This window comes from Paramormyrops kingsleyae, chromosome 21 (assembly GCF_048594095.1).
Source record: "Paramormyrops kingsleyae isolate MSU_618 chromosome 21, PKINGS_0.4, whole genome shotgun sequence".
NCBI classification, from domain to species: domain Eukaryota; kingdom Metazoa; phylum Chordata; class Actinopteri; order Osteoglossiformes; family Mormyridae; genus Paramormyrops; species Paramormyrops kingsleyae.
In genome coordinates, this window is record NC_132817.1 from 9,681,848 (window position 1) to 9,697,461 (window position 15,614).

Genomic DNA, 15,614 nt, shown 5'->3' on the forward strand with positions numbered 1-15,614 from the left:
AACTTGGAAGTGCAAAATTTTGAGGCTGTGTGTAGGCTAATAGGAATGTGTGCACTTCACTATGTCTACCTGCAAATGGAGGGAAAAGGAGATAATGGGAACACATGCATGCAAGCATGGGGATGCACACGCTTGTGAGTGGACTCCTACCTGCAGAAACTGCATGCCGTGAGTAGTTTGTGATCGTTGATATGGTTTGATGAGTTTCAAGCATTTGAATATCCAACCCTTTTCAGGCATGCTACTTACCAAAGTTTTGTTCCCCATACCCCTGCCATCTGCACCCCGGTCACACCTACATTATGCCTCTAAAGTTTGAAAAAGATCAGTGAAATACTTTGAGTTACTGTGGTCACAAGACCAAGTGTCTTTTATGGGTGCAGTTTCCTTCCTGCTTCACTTTTGGGGCAATTTGTCAAAAAATAAAACCACTTGTACAGGGTGTTTTTTTTTCTGAAGCATCAAATACTTTTTAACTTATCACATCCACAAGGTCAAATGTCATATGTTTTCACCCATCCCATTGGTGATGCTAAGCAGCGTTGCTTAAATCTTTTAGCGAACTGCCTCAAAATTTAAGCAGGTTCAGTTTGGCACCCATGTAAGACCTCTGCAAAGTTTGAAAAAGATCCGTCAAAAACTTTTTGGATTATCGTCTTAGTAGTATCCAGCATCAAAACTGCTCTTTTTCCTATCACCATGAGGCTCTGCTTCAATTTTGGGGAAATCTATATTTCATTTGTTTGAAAAACATCCAACAAACAGTTTTTGAGTTATCTTAACAAGCAAAACTTCTACGATGGTGGCGGGCTGGTGCCAACCATATGTATTCCCAGCAGTCCGAGGGAATGCATCCATATATCCATCCATCCATTTTCTGTATCTTATCCAGGGTCGGGTTGAGGGGCAGCAGTCTAAGCCAGATGCCCCTGCCTTCACTGCCATCCGATCTACACTGCACCTGACCCCCTCGGCTCCCCCTGCAGGTGGTGGGCCCACAGGAGGGATATACGTGGTTTGCCATTTTGGAAATGGCAATATAAATTGAATGTTAATTAATAACAATTGACTAACATATGAGAACTAAGACCAACATTTACAAATGCAAACAACAAATTTACAGGCTAAGAAAACCAACCAAAACACAGACTTGGGGGGGAACTATTTTCAATTATCTTGCCATGTAGAAGCAAATGATGCAACCAGGGAAAGGTTATGAATGAGCCTTTCTGAGGGACAGGAGGGGTTGACTCAAGCTGAGGAGGTGTGTGTGTGTGTGTGTGTGTGTGTGTGTGTGAGTGTGAGTGTGAGTGATCCAGTGCCTAAACAAAGAGCTGTATGAAATGTTAACAAATGTCACCAGGTGTCATCCACCAGCCTAAGAGCTGCCGTTAAGTCCACTTTCAATCTTCACGTGTAAGAGTATGAAGGCTAAGCTGCAGCTTATCCTTAAATTCCAAAAAGGTCTTCTCTGTAGCAACACCTGAAATTAAGCTGCTTTTCATGTTTGAGTTGCACATGCATTTTATCAGCTTTACCTTGCCACCATTTAATTTCAGCGCAGCTGTAATTTAATAGACAATTAATCATAACCGGTAAAGAGATTTGACAGGAATTAAAATGTTTTAGAGAGCAAGTTCAATTAAAACACTGTTTAATCAGTGTGATTGTGTTTGATTGCCCAGAAAACCTCCAAAGCTTATGTGTAGCGCTGAGATTGCTGTCTTATAGAGTTATGTGTTCCCAGTTGAGAGCTTGGTGTTACCTGAGGTATTGGTGCACTTCAAATTTGATTGGTGATCTTTTTATATTTATAAAGCAGTTGAGTGTGCGCTTGTGGCATGTTGCCGGTGTTCATCATTTTGTTGTTGTTTAGCATCAGATGCTCTTGGAGTGCCGATGTTTCCTGTGAATGTTGTGGTCTGTCAAGGTTGTGTCGAGGCTTTGTATCAAGATATGGAGACATTCACAAGTAGGGTTTGGTGCATCAAAATCACACTGGTCTTTATGCTCAGTTTTACGGCAAACTCCAGTGGCAAGATGCAACATGGCCCGCTCCACTAACCAGCCAGGAGTCTGCTTGACGTGTTCTGGCCTCTCCTTTTTACTGGTTGATCTATTTCTTTTCTCCTTCCTTTTCTGCTTCATCTTTCTCACCTAGGACAACAAGAGCTCGCCTCTTCTACCTCCTGACCTGTTAAAATGTCTAGCTGATTTTGAGGAGGAGGAGGAGCTGACCTTTACTAAGCCACATGGTTTCTACCAAGCCTTGGCTGGGCCTCTTAGCACAGCTCCTGGACGAAACCTATTTGTATGTAGTTTCCTCTTTATCTTCCTGGTGTAATTATCTATTGCATGTACGTAAACTTCTGGCTAAACACGTGTTCCAGTGACTGTAGGAAAATCTAAGGTGGGGAACCATAAACTCCTAAAGCTCCAAAAGTGTGAGATGCTTTGGAATGAATGCTCTGCAAACCCTATTCTCACCTACGTATTTTCTCTTTTTTGTTTTTTTCGTTTTTTTTAATTAGGCACATGTGTGAACTTTGTCTTTAATGTATTAAACTTTTTTCAGTTTGTTAGCTTGGGCCATGCATTTATGGTTTTGCTTAATCTGCACAAATAAATGTCTTTGGATTCAAAGTACAGTGTAACTCGAATACATATTTGTGTGACAAAGGTAATAGTGAAAAGTAGGGGTGTAACTGTACACAGAATTCACATATTGGTAAAAACCTTGGTTTTCGTTTCACAGTTCGATGCAATTTGGGTACAGCAGGGAAAACATATTTTATTATTGAATATTATTAAAACACAGAAACAGCTGTAAACTAAAGGCAAAGCATCTGTGAACAGTGAGTAACAAAACTTAGCCCTCATTGTAAAAAATAATTGTGAAATAATAATAATCATTATGGAAAAAATCATAATCAAAACAAACTATATCCAGTCTAAATCCTTTACTGCTGAGTGTGTTTGTTTACATTTCTGCAGTGATAAACACCACATAGCCATAGTAATTCTCTTTAGCCTGGTCTGAATATCTTGAATATCTCAGCAAAAACACCTTAAATTTCACTGAGGTGTTGAGGCTGTTCCTGCGTTGCTCCAGTCGTACACACACATGAGTCATGTCCTCATGTCCTCTCACATGAGTTAGTACATTGGATGCAGTTCCAGCCACATATCTGAGTTTGGTTTAGCAGCACCAACAGGCTGTCTTGGTCTTATTTAACACACTCTCTCCAGTGCTGGTGTAACTTATGGGGAAACCAAAATGTACCCAAACTACCAATTACAGCTAACCCAGCATTAGCTGTAACCAATTCACATCCACAAATACAGAATGTTTTTTCCATTTTGAAAATCTGTGAATTTAGGTTCCACCTTTGTCAATAAATCTGTTGATTAATTTTATTGTGCGTACCAAACCAGAAATGATGTACCGAATGGTATACAGCGAATACGTGTACCGTTACAGCCCTTGTGAGAAGGCTAGAATGTTTAGTAGTGTTTGGTTCAGTGTATCTGGATTAATACTGACTTGTTTAAAAATACCCCTTCCCCCACTCTTCTGCAGCTTCCTGATATCTCCAGGCTGGAAAGAGCTCCTGAAGTCATGTCTCAGACCTCTTCTCTGCTGCCCTTGTCTGGATTTTCAGTTCAGGTCAGTAAGATCCTTCAGGTCAGTCTATATGAAGTACCTGTATAATATGATATAGAAGAGGCAAACTTACCAGAAGCCCCTCAAACATCCACATATAAAAAGTTAATTTTGTATCTTTTAAGCTCTATCCCTGTTCAGGGGGCCCTGGTGCCTATCTCAGGCAGCATAGGGCACAAGAAAAAGGTATGTCCTGGATGGAATGGAACTCCAGCCCAGGGCACAAACACAATTATACAATGTGCGCGATTTAGGGATGCCTGCTACCCTAACTGCATGTCTTTTCACTTGGAGGAAACTTCACAACATAGAGGGACTATGCAAACTTCATTCACACGCTGCATTCCAGAATCTTGTCTTGCAGTCTTGTTTTTCCATTTGTGTTGATTGTGTGAGTCCAAGCTATGCACAGAGACTAATTTAAAATGTTAGTCTTTATTTATCTGAAATCAACCTGAACCTTAATATATCTGAACCTGAACCATATGTTAGTATTTCTTTACCACATACCATGGAAAATTTGATAGTAATAGTGTTTGTCTTCATAGCATCATTGAGCCACTTTCTTAAATGGAAAGCGGGTAAAAGTATATAGGATCATCTTTTACAGTTAATGTCTTATATTAGGGGTGTAACAGTACACAAAAATTCACTGTTTAGTACAAACAGTTTTGAGTTCATTTTGGTGCAATTCCAGGTTTTTAAATTTTTAAATTGTTTATTAGTGAACTGCAGGGACTGAAACCATTGTAAACTGAATATAAGGCAGTGTGTCTGTATAGCCTAACAGATGCTGATTTGTACATTGTTAAAAAATGTAAAATATTTAAAAATTCAAAAACAAGTCTGCATCATAATTAGGGGTGTAAATCACAGCTTTCCTCACGATACGATACAGTATCGATTCCTTAAGCCAACGGGTCAATTTTTTTTGATACCTCAGAAATTCTCGCGATACGATGCGATACGATACGATTCGATTCAGTTCGATACTGGGGATAGTAGTCAAAATGATGAAATTTCACACAATCCTTTACATTTCAATGAATTAAAGGCAAATATAATTAGCATTTTATCATATTTTATTGGGAACTGTAAACAAAATCTAGTGTAGTCAAGTATGTCCCATAAATCAAGCAAAATAAAGTGCAATAAGGTAAAAATAAAAACTTTGGATGGATGTAGATTAACATGGTGAATAATTTTTATTTTGAATCAAGTCTTCTCCAGATAAATACAAAAGTGTAACAAAAAATATGTGCATAACTGTCATGACCTGCTCGTATGACCCTCTCGTGTGCTAGAGGCTTCTTACTTGGTCCAGCTCCCCCATTCATTTTTATACCCTTTCTTAAGTTTAGTAGAAATAAATTGGAGGCTAACTAGGCGACTCGGTAGCTTGCAGCAGCTGGCGCGGTTGAACACGTCATCCATCCGCTATTTTTTATGCCATACGATCTAAACACACTACCTTTGCGATCGACCAGTAGATCGCGATCGACGTATTGGGCACCCCTGGTGTAGACCATGTATACGTCGGAGTGGATCATGAAAACAATATTGGAACAGGCCAGAAAATAAAAACGCATGTATCGATATTTATGCGGTCACATCGATGCATCGGATCATTTGCCGTTGAATCGATATATCGATACAAATCGATGTATTGTTACACCCCTAATCATAATGGAAGAAATACCATTTTCTCTACCAGCAAGTACAGAGAGAGTGATAAACACCTCTGTATCCTTAGTTATTTTTTAGTCACCGAATTTCCTGGTAAAAGTACCTTAAATGCAATGGGAAGACTAACTTTCACAGGCTGTTTCTGTTTTGCTCTGATCATACACACACTCCAATTGTTTGAGATAAGTAAGCAAGTTGGATGTGATTCCAGCAACATCTGAGTTCAGTATGACAAAGCCGACAATCATGACAATCTCTGTCATTTTAGTGTAATGTATTTGGACACCAAAATGTCCACACACTACTGATTGTGGGACCGGATTTCCCCACAATGTGATGAAAATCTGTTATTTTGACATTGTGGGGACCATTTTTTGGGACTTAACGCAATCACGTTTCAAAAAAGGTTTAGACGCTGTGTATAATGTAAATAAACACAGAATGCAATAATTTTACAAATCATATAAACCCATACTTAATTGTAAATGGAACAAATTCAGATGTTAAGACTGAGAAATTTAGTTTTATAACAAATATATGCTCAATTTGAATTTGATGGCAGCAACACATTGGGAAATTTGGGAAAGGGCCATGTTTACCACTGTGTGGCATCACCTCTTTTAACAACACTGTAAACGTTTGGCAACTGAGGAGACCAGTTGCTGGAGTTTTGAAAGTGAAATGTTGTCCCATTCTTGCGTGATATAAGATTTCATCTGCTCAACATTTCAGGTTCTCCTTTTTATTTTCTGTTTCATGACATGCCAAATGTTTTCAATGGGTGTTAGATCTGGACTGCAAGCTAGTCTAACACCCCAACTCTTCTACTTTGGAGCCATGCTGTTTCAATTCGTGCAGTTTGCTGTTTGGCAATGTCTTGCTGAAATATACAAGGCTTCTCTAAAAAAGATGTCTGAATGGCAGCCTTCCCAGATGTGTAAGCTACCCAAGCCATGGGCACTAATGCACACCCTCATAGAAATACTGAACCAGCAGAGCAGGTGAGGTGATGAGAATTTCCACTCATCGCTCAGAGTGGTACGCTCCCCTGCTCCTAGTCGCTCTGGTCAGTTTTCACCCCACTCCAATGAAACAGCTCACTCCAAAAAAAAAAAAAAACAATCTGCATTGTATTTTAATTTTAGCTTAAACTGTAGCCTGGCTAACTGAGCAGCCAAATCCAGATTCAAGAAGAAATGATTTACTTCAAGATGTAAGTGGGCATAGCTCAAGTTTTTTTTTTCAAATATGATGCTCTGCTCTTGCTCTTGTTACTGCTCCAGCCAAAATCCTTCCTCTCCCGCTCTGCGCTCACTTCTGCTCCAGTCTGCTCACGTGCTCTGGTCCCCAATATTGGTAAAGATTGTAGCACTTTTTTTAAGAATATGTTTAGAGAGAGTAGGTTTCCTTTATTCCACTTCAGTACACAATCCTTATGTAATCAAGCCCTCACAGTAAACAGTCCAGTTTGGTCCAGTCACATGTTTAGACACACAGGGCTAGTGACCAGTTGCCATAGTACAGCTAGATCCCGCTAATCAAGCCCTAATTGCCATAATTGGCTTAAAGCTACTTAAGTGGTTATAAGTAGCTCAGTACAGCAGAGAAAGTATATTACTATCATCATTTCTCCTCAACTAATTTCACTATCTGTATAATCCTTATGGTGCTGGTTTTGGGCAAACATGCAAAATATGACATCCAGTGCAGCTTACAAAGTATGATATCCAGGTATTAGCTGATTTTTACTTAATTAAAATATGGATTTGTTTATCAGTAATACATGCATTTTCCCTCATTGGAAGACTCCATTGTCCCAGGCCCGTTTTTATATAATGTGTAGTTATGGGACCTCTGTTGTTTTTTTCCCACCTTTAGGAGAGTTCCTATCAAAACAGCAGCATTTTCAGCGAGGCCTACGGCAAAAACATCACCCCCAGTCCCAAGGCCGAAATTGCTTTAGCACCGCAGGAAGCTTCCCTTTATTCCCTATTTGAAGGCACACCATGGTCTCCTTCCCTTCCTGCCAGCTCAGGTAAGTCCTTTCCTTTCATGCTTCCTACTGTGTTTTTCCTCAGCTCCATACTTAGTTTTTAATTCGCTTGGTAAATGGACTGGCATAATCTAACTTGGAAAAATTAAGACTGATGAATGTTTGTACCTCTGCATTTTTGGTAAAAAATCAATTAAATATAAATGAGCTACATGTGTGTCATGCATATGAAATGAAAAGAAAAAAAAACCTCATCAATACCGTAAGTCGTATGGCTTCATATTTTATGTCATATACAATACATTCAGAAAGTATTCAGAACCCTTCACTTTTTTATGCTGCAGCCTTATGTTATAAAGGTTTAGAGTGCTTTTCCACTGCATCAGGTCCCGTACTTCTGGTACTTTGCCATTTCCATTGACTTCCAGTTTGAGTGCCAGTACTAAAATTTTAAGTACCTAAAGTACCAAACCAGCTGGGGTACTTTTTTGGTAGTATGGGGTGGGACTTGCAAACGCTTTCTTTGTTGATTGGTTATACAAAATGCCTCTGAAACACAATACAACCACTGTGTTGAAAATAAGTATCAATTTGGAAAACAGTAAAAAACATCATGGAAAAAAGTAATAATAGATGCGTGGGCAAATGAAAATACCCAAGTTTTAATTGCAATCTGGTCAGAATAACAAACACAAGAAGATCAAGAAGGTATGGCAAGAAATAAAGTATTTTTATAGAATACCAGGGCAGCATGGTATTGGAAAATGTACATATTTAACCTAAATTTCTCACAAACCCATCTAGGAGTAATTTAAACAGAAAATGAAAATGATTGCGATTGTCTCAGAGAGCTCATGCAGCGTTCATGCAAAGTTCATGCAAAAGAACTTTTTACACATATGCTAGATAATCTTGAAAAGGAATAATCATTAAAATTGTAAAGTGCAACGTCTTCATTTAAAATATTTTAGTGAAAATTGAACCCCTTGCACTATAATGTTCATACAATATGAAGGTATGAAAAAGCCTGATCTGAGGCCCTGTTCACACCTGGTATTAATGTGAGTCTCCGCATGCGTTTCGACTGACCACTTGTTATCAAATCTCACTTATTTAAATAAGCATGTAAATCACTTCCATATGCAGAATCTGCTGAACATACAAAATACATATACAAAATACCTCTGTCTAGCTGACTAGCTGACTATCACGGTCCATGAGATGTAGGAATCGCATGTGCATAACATGCAATGTTTGCATTAATATCACACATGGTCCACCGCTATAATATAGGCCTGCTATGGCCATTTTTCGAATTCAGTACAAAATACCACGCCTCGCATTGTGATCTCATTCAGCACCGGTACCACTTTATACACCAGTGGTAAACTGAACACTTTAAAGTACGGCACTTTTTTAATTGATATGATTTGGAAAGGCACACAACTGTCTATGTTAAGGTGCTTTCCTACTGAAGTTCAGAAACTTGGTTTCTGCTTCCTGGGCCATTTTAACCGGGAACTTTTTGTAGTTCCTGGCCACTTCTGTGTGTCGCTTTCCCCCCACACTACCGGATCCTTTATGCCAAATAAGCTTATGAGACCCAAAAGGTTTGTAAGTTAAACTTTAACACACAATGCCATACACAAGGAAAGTACACCGCCACCCCAAAACAATAATGATGAACAACAACATTTTGTTGGTTATTGGAGGAGAATGGGGGGGATCAATCTTGCAGTCCAAAAATACAAGACAAATTGCATTCCATATACAAATAAAAATAATGTGTGTACAATATGTTAACTAATCAGCCCTGCGCCATCTCAATACTTGGTTGACTTGACTTGGTTTGATTTGGTTGGCTTGTAAACAAACAATAAAATGTGATAAAATATGGTAGATTATGATTCGAACCAAAAATATTGTGATATGACATTTTGGCCATATCGCCCGCCCTTAGATCTGAATATTTATGTCAATTTGATGTTTCGGTTTATTGTTACTAAATTTGCACATTGCTTTGTCATTATGGACTATTGTGTTTAGATTGATAAAGGGAAAAATTAATTTAAATGACATAATGCTGTAATAAACTGTGTAGTGCACATTATTTTTTTCTTTATAGGAGGTAAAGTACATGGGCATGCCCCATCTCCATAATTTCTTAGACCAAAAATTACTGACATAAAATATTTTGCCTGTCATAATGTAGTGGGGAGCGGTGGATGAACTTCTTCCTCTATTTCTGGTCATTTTTCATGATTAGATCACTCAACACCAGCAAGCCAGTCTCCCCACTCTTCCAATCCCAGCAGCCTGCCTTCATCTCCGCCCACACACAACCACGGCCCTGCCCCCTTCTCCAATTTTGGCCCTATCGGCACCTCTGACAGTAGAGAGCGAAGGATGACTGACCGCTGGAAGGCAGAGAAAACAGGTGAACCTGTATGATTGCACTCGACTTGTGACTGTGTCTAATTATGCAGCTGTAATGGTAATTCTGATATTTACCTTCTTGGCAGACCTGTGGGAATGAGCTGTGTGTGTGTGTGTGTGTGTGTGTGTGTGTGTGTGTGTGTGTGTGTGTGTGTGTGTGTGTGTGTGTGTGTGTGTGTGTGTGTGTGTGTGTGTGTGTGTGTGTGTGTGTGTGTGTGTGTGTGTGTGTGTGTGTGTGTAGTTACCATGCCAGTGTATACTCGAGACGTTCCTCTTTGCAGGCCTGCAGGAATGAGCCGTGCTTGCATGTATCTGCTGCAGTTACCATGGCAGTGCTAACATATACTCGAGACATTCCTCTTGGCTGGCCTGCGGGAATAAGCCATGTTCCCTTTCTCTGTGTGCGTGTATCTGCTGCAGTTACCATAGCAGTGCTAATGTATACTCGAACCGTTCCTCTTGGTAGGTCTGTAAGAATAAGCCATGTTACTTTTCTGTATGTGCGCGTATCTCTGCTGCAATTAGTGGCTTTTTAGTGGACCATTTCCCTGCTGTGTCATTTGCAGTCTCGGAGAACAGTTGGCACCAGGCTAACGCTCCCGGCAGTGGCTGGGCCGCGCAGGAATCCCCCATGGAAGACTCTTCCACCATCTTGGATAGTCTTAAGGTACTTCACATCACCTGTTTGTTCAATAATTAATTGTAATGTTTGCAGTTTTAATCCTCTGAAAGTGGATTTGACACAAAACTCCAGATTTGACAGTCACAGTAACTAAAAAGCTGAAGTACTCTTGACAAACTACATGAAACAGAAATATATTAGAAAATACTTCAGCTGGATTGTGTAATGCTATATTTGATGAGATGGTATATATCTGTTAATATACATTTTAACAATTAAATACATTTATAAATGTTAGATATAAATTTTGCGTTATATCCGTTGTGGACAGTCCATTATAAGACCATGTCTGGTACTTTTACCAGGCCAGTTGTACCTGAATTCTTGTACTGTGGTAATGTCTTCCTAAAAATTTGAGAATCATTGGACAGTTGATATGAATTCATCATAATATGTGAAAGACGTGATGTATTTTGTTAGTGTACATGCCTGTTCTTATGTCTAAATATGTACATCAGTACAGCAGCAGAGACTAGAAACCACATTTATTCACATACCTATTGCCATACAAGCAGCAAACTGGCTAGTTTTCACAGGCTTGTGTCCAGGCACTTTTCGACTGACACAAATAATGTTTTCCACAAACCTCTAAATAAGTCCGTTTTACGGAAATGGAGAGCTCCTTTGCTGAGCTCGTTTCGATTTTTTGTTTTCAAATGTAATTTTCTGCCTAGGTAATCCATATCAACCAGTTGATTTAATGATTATTTATTATCTCTTTTACAAGATAACTTAACATACTGCCGTTTTCACTACTTTTGTATATCCAAATTGCTAGCTTGGGTTTTACCTGAGTAAATCATCGAATTTTAGCTGCCATGTTCCTATTCAGTGTAGCTAGTTGAATCTGAAATGTAGCCATCCTGAAATCTGGTGGAACTAAAGTACTCGGTACCTTTATGAAAATGTGTAACTATATGTTACACGTATTACCTCAGTCATACCTTTTAACTTAAGTCTTGTTTTGGAATAATAATCTGCTGGACACCCCTAGTTAGGGCTGTGCGATATGGCGTAAAATTCATATTGCGGTATAATTTGAACCATAGACGGTAGACTGTATATATTGCAGTATTTAATTTGATCTGTAAATTTCAGTATAACTGTTTTTGAAAGGGTAACATATGTCCATAGCAAAAGCATTGCAGCAGGAAGTTGTAACTGTTAAATAAACTGTTTACACATTTCAAAGTAGTCGTGAACGTAGAATATTTATTGTGCAAATCTACAATTATAGAAAAAAAGAGAACATTTCAAGTTACTTCCCTGGTTTTATCTTATATTAAAAACACAGGTTGTTTTGTAAACTATAGGTAAGCAGAAAACAAGACACAGAACCAAAAGCTACAAAACTAATACAATTAGACTAGTGTCATAACTCTATCTATATTAGTATGTATGACCATCTCTCCCGTAAAGGTCCTGCCAGGTTCGGGTTCCCGACGGGTGACCCGCAAATTTTGATGAAATGGGTGAAAAATATTCTACTCTGTCGGATACGGGTTCGGGTCGGGTTGGACGCAGGAGAACGTGGGTCTAAATTGTGGTCTTCAAAACGTGCCAACAAAAAATACCCTTGGACTATATTTTAGTGACACACAAAAATCCCTGCATTCAAGATGATAAAATGTAAAATCCATATCAGTTTATGCCTGCACACGCATTCCTGGAAATGTCTCCCACTTTCATTTTCAAAAAGCGCATGTGATCTCCTGCAGTTGTTTGAAATGGATGCTGAGGAGTTCAAAAGAAAACTAGCAAGTGGAGAGTTTAAAGTTGTGGCCAATACCTCCACTAAAATCAAGTCTGACGTGTGGGAGAATTTCGTGTTATCTCAGATAATGAAAACAACTCTTTTGACGTTTTGTCTTGGTGGGGAGAGCAGGAGCGTTTGTTTCCCAATATATTATAATATATAATCAAAATCTCTCCCATTGGCCAGATTTATATCGTATACCGTTTATACCGCACAGTAATACCCCTAGTCCATATGCAAAAATAAATTTGTATTGTAACTTTTTGAATATTCTTAGACTTGATGGCATCTTTTGTTGTTCAATTTAATATAACTTAATATAAGGGTTAAATATTATGATCTGAGGATGTAAGTTGTTAATCTCGGCCTTCACAATGCTCTGGTCAGCGGGTGCGCTCGATGCATTAGCAGTCTGTGGTAACCGCAAGCTTGCTCGTGTTCAGCAATACGAATGTGTCCTGGCTGTCTCCGCTACCTTTGCCATGACATGCTGTCTCTCCCCCCCGCAGTCGATCTGGTCCAGCTCCATGATGCATCCTGGTCCCTCAGCCCTGGAGCAGCTGCTCATGCAACAGAAGCAGAAGCAGCAGAGGTCACACGGCACCATGAACCCACCCCACTGAGGGCACAGACGGAGCGCTCTACGGGAAAAACCATTTTAATGAAAACCCGAGTTGAATTAGCAGCACTGTCGGGGAGGGGGGGCAAGCGACAGAACGTGCTTCATAGCCTCCCCAGGGAACTCTCCCTGGCCCTGCCGGGTGAGGGGGGTGGCGACGGCACTCTGGCTCTCTGCGTCCACCGCACAGACAGGCGCGCACCCTCGCATCACCGCTGGGCACAGAGCTGCAGCTACTTACGGGATTTTCTATTGAGGGACAAAACAAGCCTGCCGCTGGCACCATACCATCTGATCGCTCGCTCTGCTGGATGGTTAGGGAGACGCCACCTTCTACCAGAGGGGGCGCTGACATAGGAGGGGGATAATGTGGAAGGGAAGGCCGTCCGGGCCATGTCATGCGGTGGGGAGGAGGCACAAACAGCATTCTAGCGGAGACTAGACCAACCCCCCTCCCCCTTTCTTGGAGTGAGGTGTTCCTGGGTGAAGGAGAGAATGTTGTAACAGCTATAGCAGAGTTTGCAGAAGTGCACCTGTTTCGCAGTGAGTTGGGAACAGTTTGAGCCGAGGATTCGGAAGCAGCAAATGCAGCCACTCTGATCCCATTTGAGCAGCAGTAGATTACTATATTTTTATAAAATAAATGTATTTAATTAAAAAAAAATAGGCTAACTCCATATCCATAGGACAGAAATGCCTCGCTGCTACATTAGCTTGAGAAATCTGAAGTTTTGTGTGGGTGTAATCTAATAATTAGTATTTACAGCTACAGTAGAGATTGCTATATTATAATACTGTACTTTTGTGGTTAGTTATGTAGCACTTCAAGGTTAACTATTGGTGAATGTGTACAATTAGTGTACTGAAGAGGGTGGGGTATTGATCCCCCCACCTGTGTCCTTTGCTTGCTTTCTTTGAGTATACACTCTAGCTTGCCAACAAGGTTTTTTTTCTCCCCTCGTTTTTGGATAATATTTTAAGCAGCATTAGGTGGCTCTGTATGTGCCTGTTTTTTCCTTTAATTACAATGATCATGGTTGGCATTTTTTTTTCTTCTTAAACTGAATCAAAAGGGTCCAGCAAATTTGGGGCACAAACTGTATGAGGCCGCACTCAAGAAAACCACTATAAATTTATCGTGATTCACAGTGACACACAAAAAAAGACTAAACCGACATCTAAGGGGAGAGTTTTCTTTTCTTTTCCTCCCTCCATGTCACAACTTTCATATTAAAGATTACTAAATGACGTGTCTTTGTGCTGGTTATGCCTTTCTTGCTGAATTAAAATATCTATTTATGGAATAATAAATTGAGCTTGAATCCAGAGTTTGTTTGGCTGGAAGCCTTGGAATCAACCTTTTCCAAGCACCAGAAACTCTGCCAGGCATCGAATCTTGCTATCTTTTCTGATTATCTGTTTTGATTTTGAATTTGTGTCTTTGCTGTATTTCTCTAAGTGGCGGCACATTCAGTAACACTGACTTGGCTGAATGGGAAAGGCCTGTAACCTTACATAGGGGGGAAATGGCCAAAAATGGATTCAGTGCACCTATATGGCTGATCTGTGCTGTTACCACTTGGTAGGTCTGGAATCTCTGCGGTGTCATTGAGGCATGAGGTAAAACCAAACACAATGTCTGTGGCAGTCCTGCCATTGCGTTTTTAGAGTGTATGTGTTTTGAAGGATTAAAGCATTCCACAGTTAGTGTCTTGTACCAGTGCGACTGGAGGAAATGCAGGCCTTAAAGCATACAGACTAGTTAGGCACTCCCTATTGCCTCAACCAATCAATGAGCTGATTCAGAACTTTACGAGTCTAGTGGTTTTGAATATTCTGTGTTTTAGAGGGAATGGGTTACCTGGTACTGAAATTGGGCATCCGCAACACAAACATTTTGTGTGTTGTCACCTGACTATCATTTAACGGTTTCCAATTGGCTACCTGTGACCTTAATACAGCAAACCACATTCTGTGTAAATGCATAAAATGGCCTGCAGCCCCCAGCACAGAAGGCTTCTTCAGCAATTGATTGGTGGAAGTAATGCAGCAAAATGGTGATTGCCAGATCTTCGCTGTCATGTCAACCATTACTTCACAGCATTTGCGCTGTAGTTAATTACAATGTGTTGGGGGTTGGAGAATTTATGCTTGATGGACCAGTGGGCTCCTGGAGAAAGATTTAAAAATATTGAAGTCGTGAACTGAGTAATTGACATGTGCTTATGCACGGTAAAAGGGAACGTGCTTCAATGTACAAATAACTGCTGAATGCGTTCTGGGTGATTTTATTGTCAAATGTGTTTTCCCCTTTACAAGAATGATTCATGCAATAAAAATCTTCATTATTTCATCTGTGTCATTGTGCTTTCTTTAATGTCATAGATCTTTAGCCCCAGTATAAATTTTGTTTGTGTTTTGATAATTTTCTTCAGTAACTTTTCTGCCGTTAACCGTTATTGTGTATGCATTCATCTCATTTAACTTTATGCTGAAATAATACAGGATTTTAAATATTATCTTGTAAATATTCATCTCCTTGTATCCGTCTTTCATAATGCCGTATTCCATATACGGTCACGCTAAGGATCATGCCTATTCCAAGAAATTCAGAATAATAGCAGTGTGTCTAAAAAAGTGAATAAAGCTGAAAATCCTTATAATAGTTTTTATTTCCATACATGCAAATGCATTGGGAACACTACAAGATTCTATTCCAAATCAAAACAATAGAGAAATTCATCACATTTGTGTTATTCCTTTACAGAAAGTGAAGGA

At 39.7% G+C, this 15,614-nt stretch overlaps 1 protein-coding gene across 2 annotated transcripts in view; it reads left to right on the forward strand.

The window, feature by feature from the left end:
* Positions 1-15,187, forward strand: part of smg7 (SMG7 nonsense mediated mRNA decay factor) — a 52,999-nt gene extending 37,812 nt beyond the window's left edge. The window contains exons 19-24 of one of the 2 annotated variants that reach the window (XM_023818827.2): positions 2,162-2,311; positions 3,581-3,667; positions 7,229-7,385; positions 9,610-9,780; positions 10,346-10,446; positions 12,727-15,187. In XM_023818827.2, coding sequence (XP_023674595.1) covers positions 2,162-2,311; positions 3,581-3,667; positions 7,229-7,385; positions 9,610-9,780; positions 10,346-10,446; positions 12,727-12,840 — 780 coding nt within the window. In that variant the 3' untranslated portion in view covers positions 12,841-15,187. The remainder of the gene's footprint in view (positions 1-2,161; positions 2,312-3,580; positions 3,668-7,228; positions 7,386-9,609; positions 9,781-10,345; positions 10,447-12,726) is intronic. The other variant, XM_023818828.2, reaches the window with a different exon arrangement.
* Positions 15,188-15,614: the final 427 nt, after the last annotated feature.